The sequence below is a fragment of the Cervus elaphus genome, chromosome 14 (assembly GCF_910594005.1).
Source record: "Cervus elaphus chromosome 14, mCerEla1.1, whole genome shotgun sequence".
NCBI lineage: Eukaryota > Metazoa > Chordata > Mammalia > Artiodactyla > Cervidae > Cervus > Cervus elaphus.
In genome coordinates this window covers 44,529,736-44,554,566 of record NC_057828.1, presented here as the reverse complement: position 1 = coordinate 44,554,566, position 24,831 = coordinate 44,529,736, and the positions used below count along the sequence as shown (strand labels likewise).

General features: G+C 47.1%; 1 protein-coding gene across 1 annotated transcript in view; it reads right to left on the bottom strand.

Moving 5' to 3' along the window:
* The window catches only part of MTOR (mechanistic target of rapamycin kinase), a 124,432-nt gene extending 100,332 nt beyond the window's left edge, over positions 1–24,100 (bottom strand). The window contains exons 1-19 of the mRNA XM_043924194.1: positions 23,991–24,100; positions 21,745–21,920; positions 21,004–21,112; positions 20,116–20,348; positions 18,648–18,848; positions 17,810–17,944; positions 14,091–14,366; positions 13,900–14,008; positions 10,687–10,873; positions 9,605–9,733; positions 8,667–8,911; positions 7,373–7,588; positions 6,802–7,007; positions 4,877–4,999; positions 4,016–4,105; positions 3,799–3,891; positions 2,978–3,112; positions 2,623–2,752; positions 1,009–1,259 (exon numbers count right to left, since the gene is read on the bottom strand). Coding sequence (XP_043780129.1) covers positions 1,009–1,259; positions 2,623–2,752; positions 2,978–3,112; positions 3,799–3,891; positions 4,016–4,105; positions 4,877–4,999; positions 6,802–7,007; positions 7,373–7,588; positions 8,667–8,911; positions 9,605–9,733; positions 10,687–10,873; positions 13,900–14,008; positions 14,091–14,366; positions 17,810–17,944; positions 18,648–18,848; positions 20,116–20,348; positions 21,004–21,112; positions 21,745–21,906 — 3,030 coding nt within the window. The 5' untranslated portion in view covers positions 21,907–21,920; positions 23,991–24,100. The remainder of the gene's footprint in view (positions 1–1,008; positions 1,260–2,622; positions 2,753–2,977; positions 3,113–3,798; positions 3,892–4,015; positions 4,106–4,876; positions 5,000–6,801; positions 7,008–7,372; positions 7,589–8,666; positions 8,912–9,604; positions 9,734–10,686; positions 10,874–13,899; positions 14,009–14,090; positions 14,367–17,809; positions 17,945–18,647; positions 18,849–20,115; positions 20,349–21,003; positions 21,113–21,744; positions 21,921–23,990) is intronic.
* Positions 24,101–24,831: the final 731 nt, after the last annotated feature.

Sequence of the window (24,831 nt, the reverse complement as noted above, 5' to 3'; positions counted from 1 at the left end):
AATGAGGTTGATTATGTAAAAATAAACTGCACTTGTACACTCCAGAAGCAAAGTTAGAAAATACATTTTCTAAAAAACATACTGTCTCCTCTGAATGTACATCAAGTTGACCATATGATCAGAGAAGGAAAAATAATTACGTCCAATATCTTTTAAAGGCAGTACGCTTACTGTATACCCTTGTGGAATATATTCTAAGAACAGTAGGAACTGCAAAGCCATCTTGAACTGTATTCAGTAGGTTTGCCATAGGTAGTGGTACAGGTATGGTCATCACAGAACCACGGTGCGTGCTCTATGGTTTAGAGAAAGAAAAAGACCAAGAGAAAGAGGAAGGGAAAGGGGGAAACGATTCTTTACAGAAAAATGCCAGCTATTAGAAGCAGAAGGAATGAAAGAACTAAAGTCATTACTTTACAAACAGCATGATAACTGATTTCAGCAAGGATCCTCAATGGAGGCTAAAATCACTGGGTGGAAGGTAGCTGGGGAACAGGAGAGTCACACAGTCTCAAAGTTATCACCCCCACATGCTACTGATGACTGAGGGAAACAGGTAACTTTACATGGAGAGATCTGATAGACACCAACCTTACCACATGCTCAAACTTAGGACCAACAATAATAACAGGACAAACTGACATTACCACATCCAATAAGAAGTATTGCAACTGCACCTCCGGAGTATTCCCACAAGTGTCTGACTTAAATCTAGTCATGAAGGAGAAATCAGAAATCCACTGTGGACGTTCCATCAGATTACTGGGCTGAACACTAGATTACTGAGAATAACAATGCTGTCCCGTCCCACCAGCCACTCATCTTTTAGCCATTCTGAGTGATATGACAGGAAACCGGGCTGAGCTGATGAATCCTGCACGCGTAGGTGTCAGAAGCTCGAGGAAGGAATGGCAAGCAGAGTGCACTATAAGGACGCCAAGGCGCAGACGGACCTTCCACACAGGCACTGGGCAGGGAGGAGCAAGGGTCAGGGGTTTAGGCACTTACTTCCCGGATGGCCCCGTCACAAACCCGAATGACATTCAGGAATGTGGGCATGACCTGGGGCAGGAACTGCACGCACTTGAGCCCCAGGGACTTGAAGATGAAGGTGATGGCCTGGACGACCATGGTGTGGTGGTGAGAGAGGGACTGGTCTCGGAAGATGCGCATCAGGGCCACCATGGACACGGCCGGGTAGAACTCGTCTAGAGGCAGGTTCCCCATGTTGACCAGCATCTCACTGGTGCTGTAGTCAGCTAGGACCAAACAGCGATGAGGGTCATGAGCTACACGCGACTCTGACTGTGGACAAAGCACGGTTAACAACAAACAAAAATCCTCCAGACACTCATTAGCATTCATCTCTCTCTCCCTGCCACATTCTAATAGCACTGGGAATACAGGGTATATTAGAAACCAATGAATAAGCTCTCACTATGAAGGACACATAGTTTTTGGTTTGTCTGTTATCTAAACTATGAAAGCCTAAAACAGTACATGATGGTTTTGCTTTAAATTGCTGTGTTTAATTTAGCTTCTTATCATTCCAGTTCACAACTTCACAGCTGAAACCATCAATAAAAATAATTACTCCCACAAATGAAAGTAAGGGGGATTAAATTAGGCAAACATCTGTTCAGCAGTTGCTTGGTCCCCCTGGGGAATTCAGACAAGTTAGCAACAAATGCTACCTGACCTGAACAACAAGGATCTCAAGGACTGGGGGTGGAGGAGGGTATGGAAGGTGCGGGAATGGGTGTTTAGCAGCACAATAATGACACTGAGAAGCAGAACATCTGAGAGACAGGGTGACACGGTGCTGAGGGTGGAGGAATGCCTAGAGGACACGGCTCAGGCTCTGCTTGACAGCCGCGGGTCTGACAGGATACCATCACAGGCACACTTCTCTAATATACAGAAGAACAACTGAAAGCAGAAGGAGCCCATCCACAGAGTTCAAAACCAAATTATTTTATTTACTTATTTATTTATTTTATTTTGCTGAACTGGTTGGGGAAGCCACTGTAACTTTCCTACTTTCAGATAAGTCTGCCTGATGGACAGTGGGTTAAGTCTAGAAAATCTGCCAGCATCCACAGGCTCTACCCAATCTCTCAGGCTACTTATCTAAAGTCAAAGAACTCCAGGGCCAGACCATCTGATGGAAAAAGAGCCCTGGATTCAGACTGCTACTAGCTTTGCAATGCCCTCTAAGCCTTGCATCAGATTTCCCTATCAATTAAAACTGGTAGAGTCAGCTCTGCCCTCTTCCTCCTTGGGTGCCAGGGGAAGAGAAAACATCAAACAGGCACTAACAAAGAACGACAGATGAACAAAGGTGATGGGGTGAAAATTCACCTCTTTCTCATCAGCACAAAAAGTGAGCAGACATAGCTTGTTGACCCTTAACAAAGAACCTAGGCAAACAGGGAGACTCTAGACACAGTGCCCTTCCTATGATTCAAAAGGAAACTACTGACATTCCACTCAAAAGTCACCAAGTGAACCAGTGAGGGATTATTTCATAGTTTTCCAGCACCAGGCTCTTTCTAAACACGGCCAGTGAGGGCTTTGTGAGGCGAGCACTTGGCAAGCCACTCACAGGTCCCCTCAACTTACAAGAATCCTGACTTGACTTGGACTCTGATAGGCTGACGGCAGAAGCGTCCCGGGACTGGTCGATCATGCCAATGTTCACTTTGTGCTTGTAGGGATCCAACGCCCCTAGGAGCCCCAACACGCGGATAGCCTGCATGGGAAGGGGAGAGGGAAAAGGAAAACATTCATCACAGCACCTGACTACAACAAAACAGTGCTCACGGACACTCCTGTCCCGTTCCCAGCTACAGGGACAAAATGGAAAGGGAGAGGAAGTCTCATCAACACCGCTGGAGTGTATTAATACCGCAAACATCTCCCACTCTCTCCACTCTTCCAGCAAGTCTGTAAAGACGATGTCTGACAAGCTTCCTACCTCCCGCCGTGTACCCTGGTTCTGTTCAGTCTTCAGGAAGTTCAGCAGCACCTCCAGCAACGTGGGGTACTTCCTGTAGGGCTCAACCACGTAGCCAGTGCTGGCCACCAACTGCCCCAGGGTCCACAGAGCCACCTGGACAGGAAAAAGATCACATGACTCATAGAGCCAGTAAGAGAGAAAAGAAAACATACCTCATACTCTTTGTTAAATGGTTATAACAAAGAGTTAAAGGCTATTACAAGAAAAGAATTAACAGTGAAGACACTAACCATAAACACAAATCCTGAGAGCTGGGACATAAACACAAGGCTACAAACCAATACAACCATCACTGGATTAAAGGTAAAGAGCAGTCCTGCCTTTCTCAAAGGAAGTACACAGTCCTTTTCACCACGGATGACTGATAGGAGCCTGACCCAAAAGGAAATTAAGGTTGGTCTTACTTTTAGTCTAGGCACCTAATGATCTCAATGACCAAAGTGAAACCAGGGCTGGGGAGGGTGGGCTGGAGCTCTGTTGGCCTCTATAGCCAGAGGCCAAGGCACTCTTTTTCCTTTTAGGGGGCTGGAGCTCTGACAGATGATCTGTAATTTTTTTTTTGTCTAGAGGAAATGGCACTGGTCAGCTCTAACACTGACAGCAACTCTGGGTCAGGATGACAGCTAATTCGGGTTCCAAGTCTTTCTTCTTTTTATTAAGTCAACAAATGTTTCCAAGAACCCACTATGTGTTAGCCACTGTTTATAGAGACACTAAGGTGACAGAGCTCCCTGGCCTCATGGGCCTGTCCTGTTCAAAGAGGAAGCAGTGTTACTCACCTGCCTTTTGGCCAACAGAGAGGAGTCTTGGAGCATGTCCATGATGATAATAAAAAGTTCATCAACCCATTTCCTCATTTCAAGGCCACTAACCTACAAAATGAAAAAGGAGGTGGCAGACAGCATTAGAAATTATGGCATTAAGAAGTATTTTGACCTTATCAGAGGTATAATCACATTCTTCCCCTCCTATGGAAAAAAACAGTTGTCACCTTACCTGAGCCAACTCTCCTATCGTAGCCAAGACATTATTGATCACACCTGGGTTTGGATCAGGGTCTGGATCTTTCAGTTTCAAAATTAAAGCCTATGGAAAGAAGGTACAAGAAAATGAATGCTGGTGAGAGTTGACTAGGAAACTTCTTTTCACATAAGTAAAGTTCACCCCAGAGACCATCTCAGACACAGATAAATTACTTCTCCGGCTTTATGAATCCACGGTTCCTCTGGAATGTGAATTCTCCTTTCTCCATACTGTACATAAGTCTGACGTAGGAGGAAACTGGGAAGTGCCGTGATTTACAAATGTTTCCCGTGCCTTTTCTAAACTGGATCTGTGTGACCATGTACCCAGATTCACATAGGTTGTGACACACTTCACATGACTCTTAACATATTCAGATTTGAAGGTTGTCTCAGATAAATATATATTTTTGCCTGTGTCCTGTGGCATATGGGATCTTAGTTCCCTGACCAGGGATCGAACCTGTACCTCCTGGACTGGGAGTGCAAAGTCTTAGACACTGGACCACCAGGGAAGTCCCACTGCCTCAGATTTTAAAGCTCAATTATTTCTTCATTTTGGGGGAGCTACTTTATGCTGCTATTTTCTCCTCACCAAGCACATTTGATAATTGATGACGTGCTTGAAACACTACATCAGGAGGAGAGCTCTTTCCTGCAAGTGGTGAAATTCTTGGTATTCTTGAGCTGCTGGGGCTTGATGCGGCTCTTGTCCCTGAGTTTGGGACCAAAGAAATGATCTACTTTGTTCAGTGTACCAGTGAACAATGAAACACTCCCTTTGTCCCAAGATGGCCTGGAGAGATAGTACCCATCTCTGTCTGCTGCAGATTACCTTCAGAATAGGCTCCATGTAGGGGCGGATGAGCCTCGGGGCGTTGGAGACCAGGTGGCCCAGCATTCGGGCACTCTGCTCCTTGATTCTTCCAATGCCACTGTGCTCCAGCTCTGTCAGAATCTGTAGGTAAGAAAGGCTCTCTATGGCAGAGGAAACTCAACAGGTGCTGTGTGTCTGAAGGGAGAATGAGGTGGGGGCTAGAGGAATGAACCAGAACTGGGGATACTCCACAAGCAAGGTCATCTCTGCAGCTCATAGAACAGTCCTGGAGACAGCAGTGACAAGAGGAAAAACTGCCTGAAACCAGCCCTTTCTCCATCACGGCCCCTTGGTCCTCTGTGAAACATAGCATTTAACAGTGTAGACAGTCATAGCAGACTGAGAAAACACAGGGCTCACTGTGAACAGGGTTCTGCAAAAATAAAGACTGATGGAAGGGCTCTCTGAAAAAAACCCTTTGCAGATTCCAGTCAGCAAATCACTCAGAGTGGCTATAAATAATAACAATGGAATCAAAGACTGATGATGTTGAAGAAAGAAATACTGAAACTCAGCAGTGGTTCCGGGCACCTCTAGATAAACCTAAACAGGGATCATACCAACAGGATCCCCTTGAATCTTAATGAACAGAGATAACATGTGTGATCTAACCAACCTGCTGAAAACACCAGCAAATCAGCATGTTATGCTCCTGGGGACACATACATAAACAACTTAATATAGACAAACTTCTGGAGAGCTGAAGTTGCCAGAAGGAAACCTCTGCACAGTGGGAAAAGTGAGAAACAAAGCTCATGTTAACTCAGCTACCCAGAAGAGGAGTCCCCAAGTTAATGTTTCCTCTTAGATTATTGCTTTAATAATCCCAATTTCCTGGACTTACTTAGTACAGTTTGAGCTGGCAGGCTCAACAATGATTTCTTTTCCTTCCCCAAACTTTACTTATTTCAAAAAGACTTAAAATGATAGGCACCCCTAACACAGGCCAGCAGTTAAGAAATAAACCAGTAAGCTAAAAGCATAAGTGCCAATATAATATTTATTTGTTCACTGATAACTTTATTTACTGTCACTTTAGTTATGATAAATTGTGAATAAATGATATTTCTTCAGGGTAAAAGTTACATATATTTATAATTTTCTATGTTTAAGTGCTTTATTTGTTAGAAGCATTTATTTACTTCAAAAGAAACCATGGGGAGGGTCACGAAGCTGAGGGTGAGGTACGGACAGGATGGAGTGAAGGGACGGAAAATGACCAAGTAAGCCACGCTGAGACCCAGAGAGGTGGGTGGAAGCAACGAAAGGCAGGCAGGACTGGACCCCAAGCACTGCTCACAAGGTGGCTGGAGAACTTACTCAGGTAGATGAAGACAAAAACCAGGGGACGGGTGTCAGGAGCTCGAGCAGCAAGGTCAACCTGAGGCTCTAGTCCAATCAGCTGAGCCTGGTATCTGGCATTATTGAGGAAAGACAGCCAGGGAGCCAAAGACCACAGGGGCAGTGATAATGAGAAACAGTGCTAGGACCTCTCGGGTGCTCAGCCTCTGTGCCCAGCCTGGCATCAGAGGGAGAATTAGGAGGGGAAGGATAGGAAGGCACTGGGCTGACTGACACCCTCTGCAGCAGATGCAGAAAAGAGCAGCAAGAAATGGATTTGCTGGTGACTTGCCAGGAAAAAGGAAGAGCTGCATGAGAGGTCAGCCTGGGCCTAGGAGGCCTCCTGGAGTCACACCGACAAGAGGCCTGTGAGGTGATAAGCACTTGAACCACAATTACCAAGCCGGGAAAACATGTGGCACCAAATGTGGCTTCTACCAGGCGTCTCAACCCTTCTTCCCCTTCCTCCTCTTTTTCTCCAAACAGTGCTCATAGGAGTGTGCCCTCCCCACCGCCCCAAGGGGTGGCCGTCACACCCTCACCTGGATGAGCATCTTACGCAGGAAGGGCATGACGAAGGCTGGGTTCATGCTGCTGAGCCGGCCCACAGTGCAGATGGCCAGCTCCCGGATCTCAAACACCTGGTCATTCAGAGCCACGAACAGGGCCTGCAGGTTCTCCGCCTGGGCCAGGTGTGCGTCAAAGCGCTCGTCCAGGGATGCCAAGACACAGTAGCGGATGTCGGGGTCTGCAAGAGCAAGTGAGCCTTTCAGTGCCTATTGTACCCACTTTTCAGTACCCACTCCTTCATCCCTCCAGTCCTTTGCTGGGTCAGCCTCCACTGCCATCATCCTAGAGAGAGGACTCCAGACACCCTCGTCTCACCGAACTTGTCATTTTCTTTCTCTACTGAAAGGACAAAGATGACAGTTTAAGGCTGATTATCTTAAACAATAGGCTGGCGTGGCTAAACCTAACTCCTTGCCAGAAAAGGAGTTGGACATCAGTTTGTTGCGGCTGAAGGATCCCAGAAGGGCCATGCAAGAAAACCAGCTGCTTCTAACTGCACCTGGCACCTACACTTCCCTCAACTGCCTGCATCTCAAACTTTACCAGGATCGGTTATCCCAACCACGAGCAGTTTGCTGAGCACATCTGCCACCACTTGCACTGCAGTCTGGCTGACCACATGAGCGTGGCCACTGATGAGGTGGACAGAGGGTGTGAGCAGACGGGAGCAGGTGCGGGCAGCCTCCATGCGGATCTCCTTGTGTTCGCTGTTCAGGAAGTGATCCGCACAGTGGCGGACAAACTGGGTCAGAGAGTGGCCTGGATACAAGGGCAAAGAGAAGACAGAGTGAACACCGCTGCTTTGGACAGCAGCTCTGCAACTCGCTGGCTGCATTTTCCACTTAGTGGCTACTAATTTAATTTTCAACAAGATATTGATCAGCAAGATACTGACCCAGAACTCTTCTCTTAAAAAGGTAACAAACGGGATTCCAATGAGTAGAAAGGGCGACTGAGAAGGAACTGGGAGACGTACAAAAGACAGTTCCTCCCTGCTTCCATCCTAATCTTTTATTTCCTTCAAAAAGTGAATTATTTTGTTTTATTCTGACCCTGTTTTTCATATTCCCAGAGAGAAAAACCATTTTTGATCAAATTTACCTTGTCTATTTTAGTTTCCAGATTCAAATACCAAAAAGAGAGTTTGATGTAGGCTGAGTTATATAACTCAATAATATAACTCCTTTCTATTCATCAGAAATAAATCATCCTGAGTGTTAATCAGTGTAACTGGGGGAACTGAAACAGGAAATCACAGACGCTGTAAGTACTCAGACAGCACATCTAGACTTCCTGTACTTGCTTGTTTCTCTGTAGTCTTGACCAGTACCACCTACGTGATCTTAAATTTCACTTATGTGTGCGTTTTTCTCTCCTGAAATATATCTCCCTAGGGCGTTAACGTGGGTTTTTCTGCAGCTTGGAATTCCAAACTGAACTGCACAGTACAGTACTCTTGGAAATCATACAGCCATAGTAATGAAAACACCCCAAGCCCTGCTTATACATTTTAAAGCATTAAACACCATCTCAGCTACAGGGAGGTAAGAAGGTGCAGATTCCACCTCTGTGTAGCATTGGCTCTTTGGACTAATGCACACTATTCTTCAAAATATTTGTACCCCCTACCCATTTTTCCTGTCTTTGTATGAGACAAGAAACAAACGATAGGAATTAACAATATACGGAAAGAATATAGGAAGGATGAGCTACTGCAGAATCAGCCACCCTGTCTCCAGGATCTAAGCAAGAGCCAGAGATTCTAGGCACCCTCAGTCTGTTCTCCAGGTTCCCGGTGTCACTGACTCTCTTGCCAAGAGTCACCACCATTTCTTACCTTCAAATTCAAAACTGCCGAGAGTTCGGAGAGCAAGAGTGATGCTGCCCACATCACTGGCCTCAGGGAGGGTTGTGAGGCCAGGGGAAGCCAGCTGATGGGCCAGGCCCTTGGGCATGCCTGGGTGCCGGAGGGGTTTGTGCATAAGGACCAGGGACAGCATCTTCAGGAGCCCGTCTTGGATGTCCTTTTTCAGCTGTGGAATCTGACGGCTCAGGTCGTAGAGCACAGCTGTGAGGGCAGGGCTGAGGGGTGGGAAACCAGTCACGTCAAGGGCATGTGACATCTGGTCTGTTCTGGAGAAGAAACAGCCCTTTCTCTCCAGAACAGGGACTGGGTCCCATCTCTGCTTGGTCTTTACAGCAGAAAGAATACTATAAAATTGAATATATATCCTAAACTCTCTTGGTCCGATTCTGGATTTCAAAACAATCTATGATTTTGTCATGAGCAAACCTGTTTACTATAATTTAGCCACTAAAACCAAGTCTCAATAAGTCACCTGGGAAGCAGATTGACAGCACTGTCCTTATTTTATAGATAAAGAGAACGAGACTGTAGGGAGCTTAAGTAATTTGCCCTTAATAATATAAATGACAGCTGCAAACATTACCAGAGCGCTTCTTGAACACACAGCACTTCGTGAACTCTTCTACTTAATCCCCATGACAAATTCAGACAATAGGAATTGTTATTGTACCCACTTTTCAGACTAGAAAGCTGAAGCTCAGAGAAGTTAAATAATTAAGTTACAATCACCAAGCAAGCTAGTGATGAAACATGGATTTGAAATCAGTCTGTGTATTTAGTGTGAGCTATCCTACCTAGTCAATTTTATATGCCAACAGCCATGCCTCTTTCTTTCCACATAGATCCAGGACTGCGGCTCGAGCCTCATACTACCTGAGACAGGGACAGTTCAGGTTCCCGACACCTACCTCAGGCCCACTGCCAGCATGGGCTCCAGCAGCTCCTTGATGTCCTGTTGGATGCCTGGCCCCATGGCTCGGGCCAGCATGCTGATGCAGGTGAACACTGTGGCATCCACCTGCATAGCCTTCTGTCTCCTGCAGAGAACCCAAGGGTGGCCAGTTTAGACATAATGGCATTTTGTGATGTCCTACCTCAAAATCACCGTGGGGCAAGGAGGGCTGGTTACCCAAGCAGGGTCACCCCATGTGGATGTGCAGGTGACCTAGTGGGGCCCATCACACTGCCGTCACTGCGGACTAGTATATTTACAACAAATGTCCAGCAGATGGCAGTAAAGTCTCCTGAGTAAGGGGCCCCACCAGAATTCACACAAAAGGCACCACATGGGTTAGTGTGGTGCTGGCCAAGGTACCGATTTAGGAAGCAAACTGAACAACATGCAGGTCAAGGACCAGGAGTGAAGGGCACAGCCATCATATGGGAAGAAATTCTTCTCCCTGTGAGGAGAATGCTGGGCCTGATATGGGCAAGGCTCATTAATTCACTAGCACAATCATTGCTACTAACACAGGGAACTATAAAGACACAATTCTAATAAACTCTGACCCCCTGAGACTTAGAGAAGATACCCCAGCCTTGCCAATTTGCAGGGCGCTGAAGGTCTTTCTCATATTTTATTCACTGGGAGGTTTCAAGAGGAAGAATAATGTATCCAACTTTAGTGATGAGGGTAAGGGTAACCATTAGGTCCCCTCATTTCCAGTCTGGGAATCCTCACTTTAGTTGTTATCAGGATAAGACCTTTGAAAGCCAGAGAAAAGAACAGAAGATTTCCAGTAAGTAATATACATATTGAGAACAGCACTGGTATCTAATATGTTCACAGGTATTCAAGCTTCCCAAATATTTACATCGATGTCACTTCATTTGCAAAAGGCCAGAGCTCAACTGAGGAAAGGCTGTTCATTATATAATTTGCTGGTTAATGACGCAGAGAACAGGCTTAAGCTCCACAGAAACTGGGATGGAGCATCCTTTCTCTCCAACCAAATGGGGTGGAAGGTGAAATAGTAATAAAGATGCTTACTTATGGGCGAAGTCCTTAGGGGGCAGGGCTGCTCGGATGATGTCCAGCACACGAGGTAAATAGACCTTGAACTCAGACCTCACAGCCACAGAAAGTAGCCCCAGGGCTTGAAAGGCTGCTGTCCGTTCCTTCTCCTTCTTGACGCAGCTCAGGACGTGGTTCATGGTATCCTGGAGGTACTGGGTATCTGAGCACAGAAACGACAAAGTGCATATGGCTCATGGTGAGGGCTGGTCTCTGTGTCAAAGGTCAGAGTTCCTTTACAACATGCAATTTAAGAATAAATCAAGAAAGCCTGTTGGAAAGACATTAAAGAGAATTGAGAGAATGTACAAACCAAAGTCTTATGCTTGCTAATCACTCCTCTGATAAAGCTTTTAGAAATATTAGAAATATAAGCTGTTTTTCTCCTTTAATAAAAAAAAAACAAAAAAAAAAAACTTAAAAGTCTCCTCAAAACAGTATCACATTAATTGTCCCCATCCGTGTTACATTTTGAGGGAAAAGATTTTATGCTCTTGTTTAAGAAATATATGTTAAATCTTGGCTTAAAACGAGGAGAGGATCAACTAAACTTCTATATTGAAATTTACAGTAATATTGAAAATTGTTTCCAATAAACAGGCCATTCCACTCAGTCTAGGCCTAGAAATCATTTTGCTATCACCTAGAGAATTCTGCACAGTTATATTTAATAGAATAAGATTTAGTCTGTAATTTGGAAAGCCACATGTGTATTTTCATTAAGTTTACATAAGCCAATGTGCACGGGTAGGCGATTCTTGGGCAATTTAAGCTAAAGTGTTATGACTCCTCAGAAGGCTGGAACTGCCGGCTTCGTGCCTTGCTTCTGTTTCTCCTCTTCCATCTTGCTGGCCTCAAGGCCGTGCACCAGCAGCACAGACATCAGAGCAGAGAAGGCAAGACCATATGTCCTCCGTCCCCAAAAGTGAGGGCTGTAGAGGGCCACCAGGCCCACACTCAGCAACACATCACTGCATTTACGCCATCAAGGAATGTCTTCTCTCACAGCTCATGGTCAAATGAGGTGAGACCACACGTCCCCCGTCCCTAAGAAAGTGAGAGCTGAAGAGGGAGGGCCACCAGGACCACACTCTGCAACACACATCACTGCGTTTACACCACTGAGGAATGTCTTCTCTCACAGCTCGTGGTCAAATGAGTTGACCTCCCACCAGTTGAGGCACGCTGGGGCTTGAAAACAGTCAGAGACCAAGGGTATACCACCCTCAAATCAGAGTGCATCTATGAGGAAAACTAGATCTTCGCAGAAGGGCAGTGTTTCAGCAGGAAATGAGCTTAAATCATGGTGGCAATTTCCTTTTCCAGATTTAGCACCCCCAAGAGACTAGGAATCTGGCATTGCTAGAGATTCCAGCCCAAACCCAAGGGGAGTATATCTGACATTCCCAAAGCTTGCATCATCAGGAAGTGCAAGCAATGACTTCCAAACTGTAAGCTTTAAAAAGTGGCACTTTCCCAATGAGACCGTACTTACGTGGGCTGCCCAGGCTGAATTCCAAGGACATATTTTAGTATATTATTTAATAAAACAACAAAAACCCACATCAAAAGAACAAACCTGGGGGCCTTCTGAGCCCTTGTATCCTGCTGCTAGGCCGTCTTTTGAACTTACTAGGGTAACTGCTTCCACAATATGCCAGACTTTGATCAAGTATGGCCTACTTATTACTCTCTTTGAACCACAGACTTTCAAACCAAGATCATTTAAAGCTCTACTGAATAGGGGCATGTCTGGTTATTAAAAATAGAGAAAAGCTGCTGAGCACCAGGAGAGAAGACTGGAAAACTGAAAATATACAGGTGATTTTCATTACATCCTTTCTTTATGGTTCAGCGATTTTATGTGGCTAATTGTCTCATTCTCACTCAACAGGGCCTGTGCTCACACCCCACACATTAACACTTCACCAGCTGTATTTTGCTGCTGTCTGATCTGAGCTGAGCAGTGTGAAATGAGTCTATGCCAGGGAAAGGCATCTGCTGAGGGGCAGGCTGGCCTTCTGCTTCCCATCTCGGCTCTCACTGTCCTGTACGCTTATAAAGTGCAGGCAGCATGCACCACTGTGAAGACCAAAAAGATGAAGGGCTAAGGTCTCTACACCCAGCAAGGAGGGAAGTGAGACAAGGATGTTAAGTATGAACAGGCAACTGGAATAATAGTATAATTTTTACCTTTACCTTATTTTTAAAAAGGCTTTGAAGTAGCCAGAGGAGCCAGCAACAGTAATGATTTCTATTTCTTGGAGCTCACTCTGCACCAAGCACTTAGAAAGGTGCTTAGACATTAAGGCAGCCCATCTCATGGGGCAGGGACCGTCACTCTAACTGGACCCATCCAGAAGTGAAGGTCCAGGAAGGTCACACAATCTGCCCCAAACATCACAGTTAAGAACAGAGGCTGGGACTTCCTCTGGTGATCTACTGTTTAAGACTCTGTGCTCCCAATGCAGGAGGTGCAGGTTCGATCCCTAGTTGGGGAACTAAGATCTGGCACGCCTCACGGCACAGCCAAGAAAAAAGAAAAGACCTGGGGGAAGATTCACCCCAGGTCTGATGCCGTGGCCCTTCCCCAGCTGGGGGTTATAATGAGAGAGGAAAAGCATGCTTCCAGCTGAAGTGAACCAGGCAGGCCTCAGGGAGAAGCCACTGTCTGAGCTAGGCCAGTGAACTAGGGATTCACAGCAACCAGTGGGAACAGGGCAAGAATGGGGGAACCCACAGACTATCACCTGTGATACCAGCCCCTAAAGCATCCAGTCCTTCCTCCTTGTGAGCGAGGAGGCAGCCTGGTGCCCACCTCAGGAGCAGATGCAGGACTGCCATTGGATCCTCTGTGCCCCACAGACTAGCTGCTGCACCCCACAGAAACCCAAACTGCCCTTCCTTCAGTCTGTCTGGAGCCCATTCATGAACAAACATGTTGGCTTCCACACAAGAACTCGCCTGGCTCTAGAAGCACCTCTGCCTGCACATTCAGACTGTCCCGGTGTCTGCTACATTTACAGAAACCTGAACTACGTACCGCTGAAACTGGCTAAGAAACCAGAGACTGGCCTCTCAGCAATCACTGCTTCAAATGAGAAGCAGTTGTAACTTTCTGCAATCACGTCTTCTCTGTTTAATTACCCCTGATGGGTAACAAGACAACGCGTCCATGGACATCCTCACCTGTAAAGGCAGAAGGTCGGAAGGCAGCCAGGCGGGGCAACAAATTAAGGATTGTCATTTGGATCAGCGAGTTCTTGCTATTCCTGCACTTCAGCACCCACTGGCACACCTGGGACAGGAAGGACACAGCGTTGGCAAAGGAAGGGAGGCGTGGAGCTTGGGAAAAGAGAGGGCGGCTGCCTGCCACTGACCTGGTCAAACTTCTCCTCCATCAAGTCCCTGCAGCAGCGGCTCTCCACCAGCGTGGACTTCGCCGGGCTGGGGGAGGCCCCGAAGCCCATGAGGCCTTGGTGAGAACTGTACCCCAGCAGCCCCACCAAGGCATTTGACTGCTGGGGTTGCACGGCCTGGAAACTGGTGAAGGGGGTGATGTGACGGGGTTTCGTTCCAAAGCCCATGAGATCCTTGCAGTACTTGTCATGGACCAACTGCTGCTGTGTGATTTCTTCCATTTCTTCTCTCAGGCGCTGTACACGCAGGGGAAAAGTCACCTTTACTCACAAGAGGCATTTACCTGGGCACCATGGAGTCTACAAGCAATACATACCCAACCCTGAAATTTAACTCTTTCTACAGAGGACGGCGGCCACTCTTCTCGAGGATTTGGGTTTCCCTAGGACCTTGCAGGGGGCCTGATTCTAATTTAGGCAGAAGAGCACCACCTACTGAACAATGAAGCAGCAGCAGGGGGCTGGCTCCCAAGGACCCCTACGCTACCCTTGGTGTGGGAAAGCTGACTGTTGATGGCTGTGACAGGAGACGCCTGAGAGGGTGAGGGGCAGCCCCACTCCAGCACCCTGCTAAGGAAGCTCTGCTGTCCCTCTTCTCAGCCAAAACCCAGGTAGAAACAGCGGAGGCAAGTGATATTCTCAGAGGCCGAGGAATTCTGTAACAGGCATGGAATAAGTTGATTGGCTGAGAACTCACACTTCTTACCTATTCAAAGGACTGCTCAATAACTCATCCTCCAGCAGTCCAAATTGAGAAAGATAAGAGAACAATTAATTTCCAGACTTCCAAACTCTTCTCACAGATATTTTCATTTTTCAGAAAATCTTGTCCACTATTTTTGTCAAGGTCACCAATACTCTTTCGTTGCTAAATCAAATGGTCAGTCTCAGTCCTCATCTTATTTGACTTGTCTGCAGCATCTGATCCAGCACAGTGTTTCCTCCTCCTTGAAGCCCTTCATTCACTTGGCTCCTTGGACCCTGAGCTTTGCTGGCATCCACACCCCTCGCCACTGCTACTCCTTGGTCTCCCTGAGTTTCTCCTCATCTCCTGCCCTCAGGATCTCAGCCCCCATCTCTCCTCCAACCATCCTAGTTACCGGGGAGTTCTCATCTAGGCTCATGACTAGAAATCCACATGCCAACAACTCCCAAATCTGTCTCTCACTCAGATCTCTCCCCCAAACTACTCAACATCTCCATTCAGATGCACAATATGCATCTTAAACTTAACAAGTTCAAAAGCAAACCCCTGACCTTCCACCCCAGACCCATTACTCCCACCTTAGTAAATGGCAATTCTATCCTTCCAGTCGCTGAGGTCCCAAACCTGGACTCTTCTCTCTCTCCCACTGACCTCCAAATCCCAAATTTAGAACCCAGCCCCTCCTGGCACCACCACAGCTCCCAGTATGGTCCAAGCCGCTCAAGTCCTCTGCTGAGATGCTACAGTTCTGTCCTGACCAGACTCCTGGCCTCAGCCCTGGCCCCTCCAGTAATCTATTTCCAACGATACGTGCAGGGGCTTCTGAGATCCTATGTGATGAGTTCCCTCCTGCTCCAGGTATTCCCTGGACCCGGCCTCCCAACTCCTCTCTCCTCTCACTCAGCTCACAACAGCAAGCTCGCTCCCTTCATAAAGCAGCATGCTCCTACCATGGGGCCTTGTGCTTACAGAACCAGCTGTCTGGAAGGGGCATCCCCAGATGTTTGTATGGCTTTGTTCTTAGCTTCTTCACGGCTATGCTCAAATGTCATCATATTGTAAAACGTAATCCTTGATCCATGCTAGCTTCCCCATTCCTTTCTCTGCCCTACTTTTCTCCACAGCACGTATCACCATATGCTGTACTATATATACTTTTATTATGTATTGTCTGCCTCCTTTTGCTAGTATGTACTGTTTTATTCACTGCTGCATTATTCTAGCTCTTAGGACATGGTATAGCTGGCCTATAGTAGATGCTCATTCTATTCTGTTGAACGAATGAAGAAATTATGAAATTATAATACTTTGTATTTGTATGGTGGTGATGGTTTAGTTGCTAAATCATGTCCGACTCTTCCAACTCCATGGACTGTAGCCTGCCAGGCTTCTCTGTCCATGGGATTTTCCTAGGCAAGAACATTGGAGTGTGTAGCCATTCCCTTCTCCAGGAGATCTTCCCGACCCAGGGATGAAACCCAGGTCTCCTGCACTGCAGGAGAATTCTTTACCGACTGAGCCAACAGGAAAGCCTTTACATTTGTGTAGTTCTTTATAATTTACAAAGCACTGTCACAAAGTACTATTTCACTTAAACCTATGAGCTAGGTGATATTGTCCCGTTTTTCTGGAGAGAACGAAGATCCCAGAGCTATGTGGGGTACAGTGGAAAGCACCATGTTATACTCGGGTGGGGAAACCTCTGAGGATGACTGTTTACGCAATGCCCACTAGGAATCAAGAGTTATGCTAAGCACCTCACATATATTTAGAAACCTTACAGGAGCCCAGTGAGGTAGATAAGACCCTGTTAAAACTGAGAAAACTGAGGGGATGAAGTAATTTACCCAAGTCACACAGTAGAGAGAGGAGTGGGGATCCAGAGCTAGACTTCACACGCTGCAGCACACGCTGTGCCCACATCCACGATACAGCCACTGACAAACGTCACTGGGCCTCCAAAAGCAGGAAGCCCTGGGGTGAAATTCCACAGCAACCAGCTCCCCATGGGAAGACTACCTCCCAGATGCACTCTGAATCCAGCATGAGTGGACTGACACTGAATCCACTTCTGTGTCTACACTGCCAGAGTCAGTGGAAGCTGTGTCTGTGCCATGGCCACACCTCCCAGGGGCTGCTTCCAGCTGAGAGAATGCTATGAGAATGCTATGGCAGTGAGAATGAGTGAGAATGCTATGGCGGGCCTCCTCTGACAGCAGCTCTGGCCTGAGGACCCCAGGATGGCTCTGCACAGTAGACTAGGACGCTTCCATCCCACTCTTCTTTCCGTTCTTGTTCACTCAGAGTCAGACACGCACTGAGGCTTGATGGTTCTCCCAGCCTCTTCCAGCTCCCTCATTTTCTCCCACAGGATATTTCCCTAATACAATCCTTATACTTTTAAACCCATCTCTGTAGCTGCTTTTTGAGCCAACACACCTCCTAACTCACCTCTCTGCTTTCCTCCCTGCCTCTCTACAAGCTCTTCCCCACAAGCAGTCAATGACCATTAGAGACACACACCGTCACATCATCTCTGGGATGAGAATAAGAGCCTGGGTGGACCACAAACTATGAGCCTCCCAGTGGGGCCCCGCCCTCCCTCTCCTCACTCATGGTGCACCAGCCTCACTTCCCTTCCTGCTCGAACTTGTCAAACTCTCTTTCACCTCCAAGTCTCTGCATGGAGAACCTCCCTGCTGGCCGCTAGGCTGGCTGCTCCATGTCATGTGGTCTCAGCTCAAATGACATCACTGCAGGGAGGGAGTCACCCCCTCCATCCTGTTTCCCTCCACCCCATTTCTTCATAGATATGGCTGCTGTCTGAAATGCTCTTATTTCTTTGTCTATTACCTGTTTCCCTACAAAATGTAAGCTCTGTGAGGATGAGAATCTCACCTCGTCTCGCTCTCAGAATGGCACGTGGGAAGCCTGGAACCCCTCACCCCACTGCTCCTCAGAAGTGGCTTCTCACCTCTCCCTCCATGCTGCTGATCCGGACCAGCTCATTGAGGATCAGCAGGGCTCCATGGATCCGGTCATCCCGATTCATGCCCTTCTCCTTGGCCAAGGTCTCATCAAACCCTTTCTCTGCTTCTTCAAACGTGTGCTACAGAGAGATGCAGAATACCTTCATTACACAACGCCCAGAGTTAGAAAGCAGCCCGCCCGTCTACGTGGGGGTTCTGAGGTTACCATGCCTGCTGAGGGCCTCGTGCCAGCATCACCGACAATACTAGCTCATTGAGCTCTTTCATCTAATTTAGCTTCAACTCTCACAACGCCACCATGAGGCAGATTAAAAACAGAAACTAAGTGACTTGCCCAAGGTCACAGAGCAGCCAAGACTAGAACCCAGGTATCCAATACCATGTTCAAGGCTCTTGGTGTAGGACAAGCCTCAGTAGGTTCTCCTGGCAGCAGCAGTCAGCACAAGACTCATGATACTAGAGGAGAATTGGTATTTTCTCAGTATTTACTGCATTTTGTTCCTCCAGAGACACCCATTTTCCCTACTTTAACATCTCTGAAAAGAGATGCCTCATAATTGTTGTTAAAAATGCAGTGAGTGTAATTGGCACTGCAGTCTCACTCTCAGTGGTGCGTAAACTGGCATAGCTATGGACAGATCTTTGCTTTCGTGAAAAACAACAAAATAACTACTAATTTACAGTGAGCTTAAAAAATCATGTTAAAACCAAAGTAGACAAGATGCTACCTCTGTGGCCAGGGGTCTACTGCTGCCCTTTAAGCCCAGTGACACTCTAGGCCGATGTGCTTTGCTAGAAGCTGGAATGGAACCATCTCCTCACCCTGTACCACTGCGGCTTCTGCATCTCCTTCGGCTCCCGCTGGGTGGTGAGGATCAGACAGGCACGAAGGGCGGCGACGGCTCCCTCCCGGATGGCCTGTTTGGGGTCCCACACGGCCACAAAGATATTGTCAAAGAAGGGCTGCACTTGCTGGAAGAAGAAGGTGGGGACGCTGATGGCCAGCTCACGGAGCACCAGGACCTGGGAGGAAAGGCACACAGAGACCTTGCATCTGGATCAGAGAGCTCTGTTCTCTCAGGAACACAGCCTCTTTTCATGCCAGAGCCAACACTCACTAGGAAAATAGCACACTTGCCCACTCTTGTAGCTCAGAATTCCTGGGGACCTAGGAAGGAGAGTAACACTGATCACACATCTCAGTGTCCATTATCACAGGGTGTTTAGAAATAGAATGCTTGTACAGGAAAGTTAGGACACAAGTTCTGAAAGGACAGCTGTGTTTGATGTTTTGTATACTGCTCCACTAGAACAGATAGTAGATAGATAGATAGATAGATAGCCTAGAATGTAGGCATTCAATAAACCTTTATTGAATGAATGTTCCTGTTTAATATTTAATCTTGCTATTTTTTTCATTTGACCATGGAAAAATAGAAGGTTGGGGGGGTGGCCCCAAGTTGAGTTAGAGAGTGCCACCAGAGGCAAGGCCCTCACCCAGGCAGGCTCCTTCCTCACGGTGCTGCCACTAAAGATGGAACCGACTGGAAAGGATCCACCTAAAGCTTCTATTCCCACCACACTGGTTCAGAGATTCTCTCTTAAGGACAGACTCTCCCCCGCCTCCCAGCCTGGATTCTTAGCCCATCACACCAGCCTTTTTCAGGGATGAGCCCTGGAGAGCGAGGAGGATGTGTGTCTAGAAGAAGAGGGTAGAAGCCACCACTCCCTCAAATGCAGAACAGCCAAGGGGAAAGAGGAAGTCTGGACTGTGTACTGACTGATCAATAAATGACTAAAACATAAACAGGAAAGGCCTTGGGAGAAGGCAGACCCACTCTCCCAGCAGGGGGAGCGAGTATCTCCCTTGCTCCTCTCTGCAGCCCAGAACTTCCTTATTCCACAGGATATTGAGGGACCTTGACAGAGGGACGCTGCAGATAGTGCAGCTGTCTGAGGCTTTGTAAGCCTCTTGGCTTGTGACTTCTCCTCTTTCCTGTGGCTGAACGGTGCCTTCTGGGGAGGCGTTTTCGATTCTGGAAAATCAGAGGTCAGGGTAAGAACGGCACACAGGGCTGCCTCTCAAGCAATGAAAGAAAACGTTAATTTTCCTCCTCAGGAACAGAGCTCAGGGTGAGGAGAGAAAGGGATTCGGGGCAGAACTCAGGGCCCCCAAGAAGCACAGTGCCTCTGCCTGGAGTGACCCCTCTCTCTCACTTTTTGCCTTCCAGGGCCCTGAGCGCATCATCTGAAGGACCCAAACATGGTGCACTGCTCCCCAGGCACTCACAGCCGCGTGTCTCCGGCCCTCGTTGCGGTCAGCACCCAGCCATTCCAGGGCTCGCTTCACCTCAAATTCCACATACTCAGCAGTGAAAGTGTCCCCTGCCATGGCGAGGCGACCGATGGCCTTGGATGCCATTTCCATGACAACTGGGTCATTGGAGGGGAGGAGGTTCCGAAGGTAGTTAGCAAATCTTCCAATTCGAGTGGCATTCCCGCCTTCCACTCCTATGAGGCTGGCTGGAAAAGACAGGAAGGCAAAAGGTGAGGAGGGGCACAGGCTGCCCAGGAAAGTAGGAGGCCTTCAGAGGGACACAGCCAGTGACCTCTTCCTTTTAAGTACAGACTGTAATCTCCAGACAGTAAGGATGCAAACAATTTTCATTTCAACCAACAGATTTGGCATTTGTGCCAGAACTACTTACATAAAGCAAAATGACCTCACTTTAGTAAATACAATTTGTTTTCCCAAGAAGAAAAGGAAAACAAACTGGGACTGAATAATAGTTCACAGGATGGATGACTAGTTCCCGGGAGCTGAAAATTACCTGCCTTTCATTCAATGCATCCCAACTCTACTTTTCTATTTGTGAGTCCTGCTATGCCACACTGCTCTATGGAGAAAACAGAGCCTGGAATGAAAGCAGGCTTCTAGTCTCAGCCCTGGTGCACTGGCCCTAGAAAAGATGTTTAATGGTTCTGAGATTCCGTATCTGAAAATACCTGCTTTGCCTATGTCCTAGGACTACTGCTCGAATAGCTAAGTACACTAAAAGCCATGAGACTCCTTAAAATTCCTTAAACAAATGTGAACTAAGTATCTAGTAGGAAGCAGACACAAAGGTTAGCAGTCCTTTATTTCCAGTTCTCACCTCACCAGAGACTCTGTCCTTACCTATGGCCAAAATGCCACCCTTCCTCTCGTTGGCATCTGAGCTGGACACCAGTTCAAAGATGTGATGGTTCAGCTGATCATAGAAGCGAGTAGACTCCTCTTGACTCATCTACAAAAGAAGATGTACTCAGCACAACTGCTAATGTCTCCCTGATGGTGGGGAGGCTCCCAAAGGTTAGGATCTGAGAGGCAGCCGGCAGGTACAGTTCAAGCCAAAGGGGACATGGCTGCTGCCCATTTCTAGTTTTAAACTGTACAGCAATTCATTGGTCTATTTAACAAATACTTATTGCATATCTTGCTTAACAGCAGGTCAATCACCGTCCTAGATTCTACCTAGTACCAGAAGTATAAGAATAAACAAGACATTGTCCCTGACCTCGAGTCTGGTCTCTGTTTAGAAAGCCCCAAGCAACCAACTCCTCAAAGCTATGCCAAACACTGTTATCAGGCAGAAAGAGTGGAAGGTCTGTAATGTGACATGAAACGGAAAAAAATGAAAAGAAACAGCCATCTCTATGCTGACTATTAAAATACCACACCACATGAAATGCCACAGAAATGTGTAACTGCTGCAAAGGAATCTGCACATTCTATGGACATGAGAAACTGGGAGCCTTTCTGAAATGGAATCTGCATTTTCTGAATCCTCACTTAGCTGTCAAGGGGCATCTAACCCAGGGATGGGACGGGTAGCCCCAACACTCCATGATGAATGGCCCCGGTGACAACAGCCCGAACCTCTCGGAGCTCCATGGTGACATAGTGCTGGAGCTCCTTGGCAGCTTTGGCCCTGGTCTCTTCATTCCGGCTCTTCAGGCCGCTGGCAAACTGCTGCAGGACGCTCACGTTGCTGGATGTGGTGGCAGCTGTGGTGGCGGCGGCAGGGCCGGTTCCGAGCATCTTGCCCTGAGGTTCTTTGGAGAGACGCTTCCTTTAATATTCCGAATAACAAACTTGGCAATGAACTTATATATGGTCCCAGCTCCTCAACACAGACCTTCATATACCCAAGTCAAGCTGGGGAGCCAAACAAGGTTGGGAGACCTCACTGAAAAACATGCAAAGAGCCTTGAGCCATTCAACGACAACTGATGTTTAAAAGAGGCAGCACAGTAGCACAGGTCAAATTATGGGCTGTGCTGCTAGACTTACCTGGGTGTGAATTCAGTCCAAAATTATATACCTTGAGGAAGATACTTAAGTTTCCTTAACTGTAATAAGAGGATAATAGTACCTAACTCATGAGGTTGATGTGAGGATTAAGTGAGTTAACCCATGTTAAAAAATGATTAAAACAGTGCCAGGGACACAGTGAGTTAATAGTTATTAGCTATGATTATCATTATGACTACTACATACATGGCACAGTCAGGTACTAGAGTGGGGAGGCAGAGGGAGAGAATAAGCATGCCTAAGACTGCCCCTTTCCTTGAGGAAAATTTAAAGAGGGGCACTGTTCATTACTCTATAGCAGCACTGCCCAACAGCAATATGAACCACAAATGTAACTTTGAATTTCCTAGTAGCCATATGGAAAAGGTAAAAAGAAACAGGAAAAATTAATACATTTAACCCCAACACATACCAAATATCATTTCAACATGTTATCAATACAAAAAATTATTGACATACTTTTTCATTCTTTTTTTCTGTACTGAGTAACCAAAATCGAATGTGCATTTTGCAGTTAGGTCAATCTTGAACTAGTCACATTTCAAGCACTCTAAGCCTCATGTGGCTGATTGTTATTGTATTGGGCAGTGCAGTTCTGTATTTAAAATTTTTTTTTATTATTTTTAATTTTTATTTTGTGGTCCTGCCCTGCAGTATGTGGGATCTCATTTCCCCGACCAGGGACTGAACCTGTGCCCACTGCATTGGAAGCAAAGAGTCTTTACCACTGGACCGTCAGGGAAGTCTCTGCTCTATAGAATATTAGTATCTGGAACGTGAGCTAAAAGAGACTGATTTGTTTCTGAGATCACTCATTTATTCCTCAATTATGTAATGTCCCTTCCCTCAATAACCTTACAGTCTACGGGGAAACACAAATAATCAAGTGACCATAATAAAGTGGCTATGATAAAGCTCTGCCCAGACTGCTATGGCAGTAACATATACACCTATCCTAGGCATGTCCACGTTATAATAGAAAATCAAATTTTCAAACTTTCTTATTTTTGAAAGAATTTGTGAAATTCAGAGAAAAAAAATAGTATAATTGGTTCTGAAAAGCTTTCCAATACTCCAGCGTCAAGAAGAAGACCGCAGAAAGAAGTGTCAGACTTTAGGGCTGAGGAAACCCAAGGATTCCAGAGGAGAAAACTGCTACAGAGAGTGTGCACTTGGCTGTGATGAGGGGGAGGGAGGCTAGCAAGGAATTCCCAGTCTCAGGAAGGAATCAACCTATCTGCACAAGCCCACAGGCTATCTGCTCCAGGCAGAATTCAATGAAAATACTAGAAGTTAAATATACGAAGGGTCTTACTGAAGTTAAAGCCAGGTGCCAAAACTAAGAATGGGGGCGGGGCAAGCAGAGAGGATGAAACTCAGGGTGGACCCGAGCTCAGCTCCGGGGAAGGGGTCCTTGAGAGGCATCCACAGTGCAGCGCAAGGGGCTGCCACTGACGTTGGTCCTCTCTGAGGACAATGTGTAGGTGGCTCAGAAGAAGGGTTGACTGATGGGCAGAGACCCAAAGGCGCCCGAGCAATACAGGAGCTGATGGGCCGGCCTTCGTGGCGCCAGAAATGCACGGTAGGCTAAAAGGTCTGGGGGTTTCCTCCTGGAGGTCCGGGAGGAGGTGGGCGTAGCCTCGCGGGGTGAGGGTCAAGAGCTCAGGCGGCGCCCAACTCCATGGGGCCAGTACTAAGGGGACCCCAAGTCCCAGAAGGACGGCTTCCCGGGGTGCATCCAAGGACCAGGTTGGCCGTGAGTCTGAACATTCCGCCGCCTTGGAGGGGTCGGCGCCAGGCCCCAGACTCACCGCGCGGCTTCGGCCAAGGCCTCAGCTGCCGCCGCCAGCGCCGGTACCGCCGCTTCAGGGCCCGGTCCCCACCACCCGCCTTCCCCGCTGTCCTCTAAGCCGGGCGGGAGGGTGGGCGTACCTCTAGCCCTAAGGACCAATCGACGGGCATAAGAAGAAGATAGACAGGAATATAGGCCAATAATCATTTAGGAGAAGTGAGGCTTCGGGACCCGGCTTCTCCAGGGGGCGGGGACTGTTCAAATAGACAAACCCCGTGGCCAGTGGCAGGAGAAAGGAGGCTTAGGTCCTCTCGGGAGAACCAATCATTCGAGAGTTGACTTCAGTCACTTCCACGCACACATCCGGTGCATCGTTACTAAACTTCCCTACTGCACCTGGGCCGTGGCGGTGCCTATTTCGCTGTCTGGGTACCGCGGGATGGGACCACGAAGCATTAGGCGGAGGTTCGCGACCCCAGATTTAATTTTCTAGAGCAGTGTGAGCGAAACTGGCGCACTAGCACTAGTGTATCCATGATTTCTCTTCTGTGAAATGTAATACGCATTTGAAAGCATTTTTAGTTATATATTTCCTCACTTTCCCAAGATTATCTAGCTCCCAAGATCATTCGCCAGAAACCATAGGCAACTTTTAACTAAACGAGCTACTCATGACTAAATAATTTCGAAGCAGTATCATTTTTTAAAAATTCTTTCGAAAATCAATAGCAGAAATGGAATTTGACTTCGTCTCATTTTTTAAAATCACCGTTCATTATAATAAACATTGAAAAATTTTAAATATCTCACAATGGGAGTCCTATTAAATAAAACATGATGCATTTGTATTAAGGAAAATA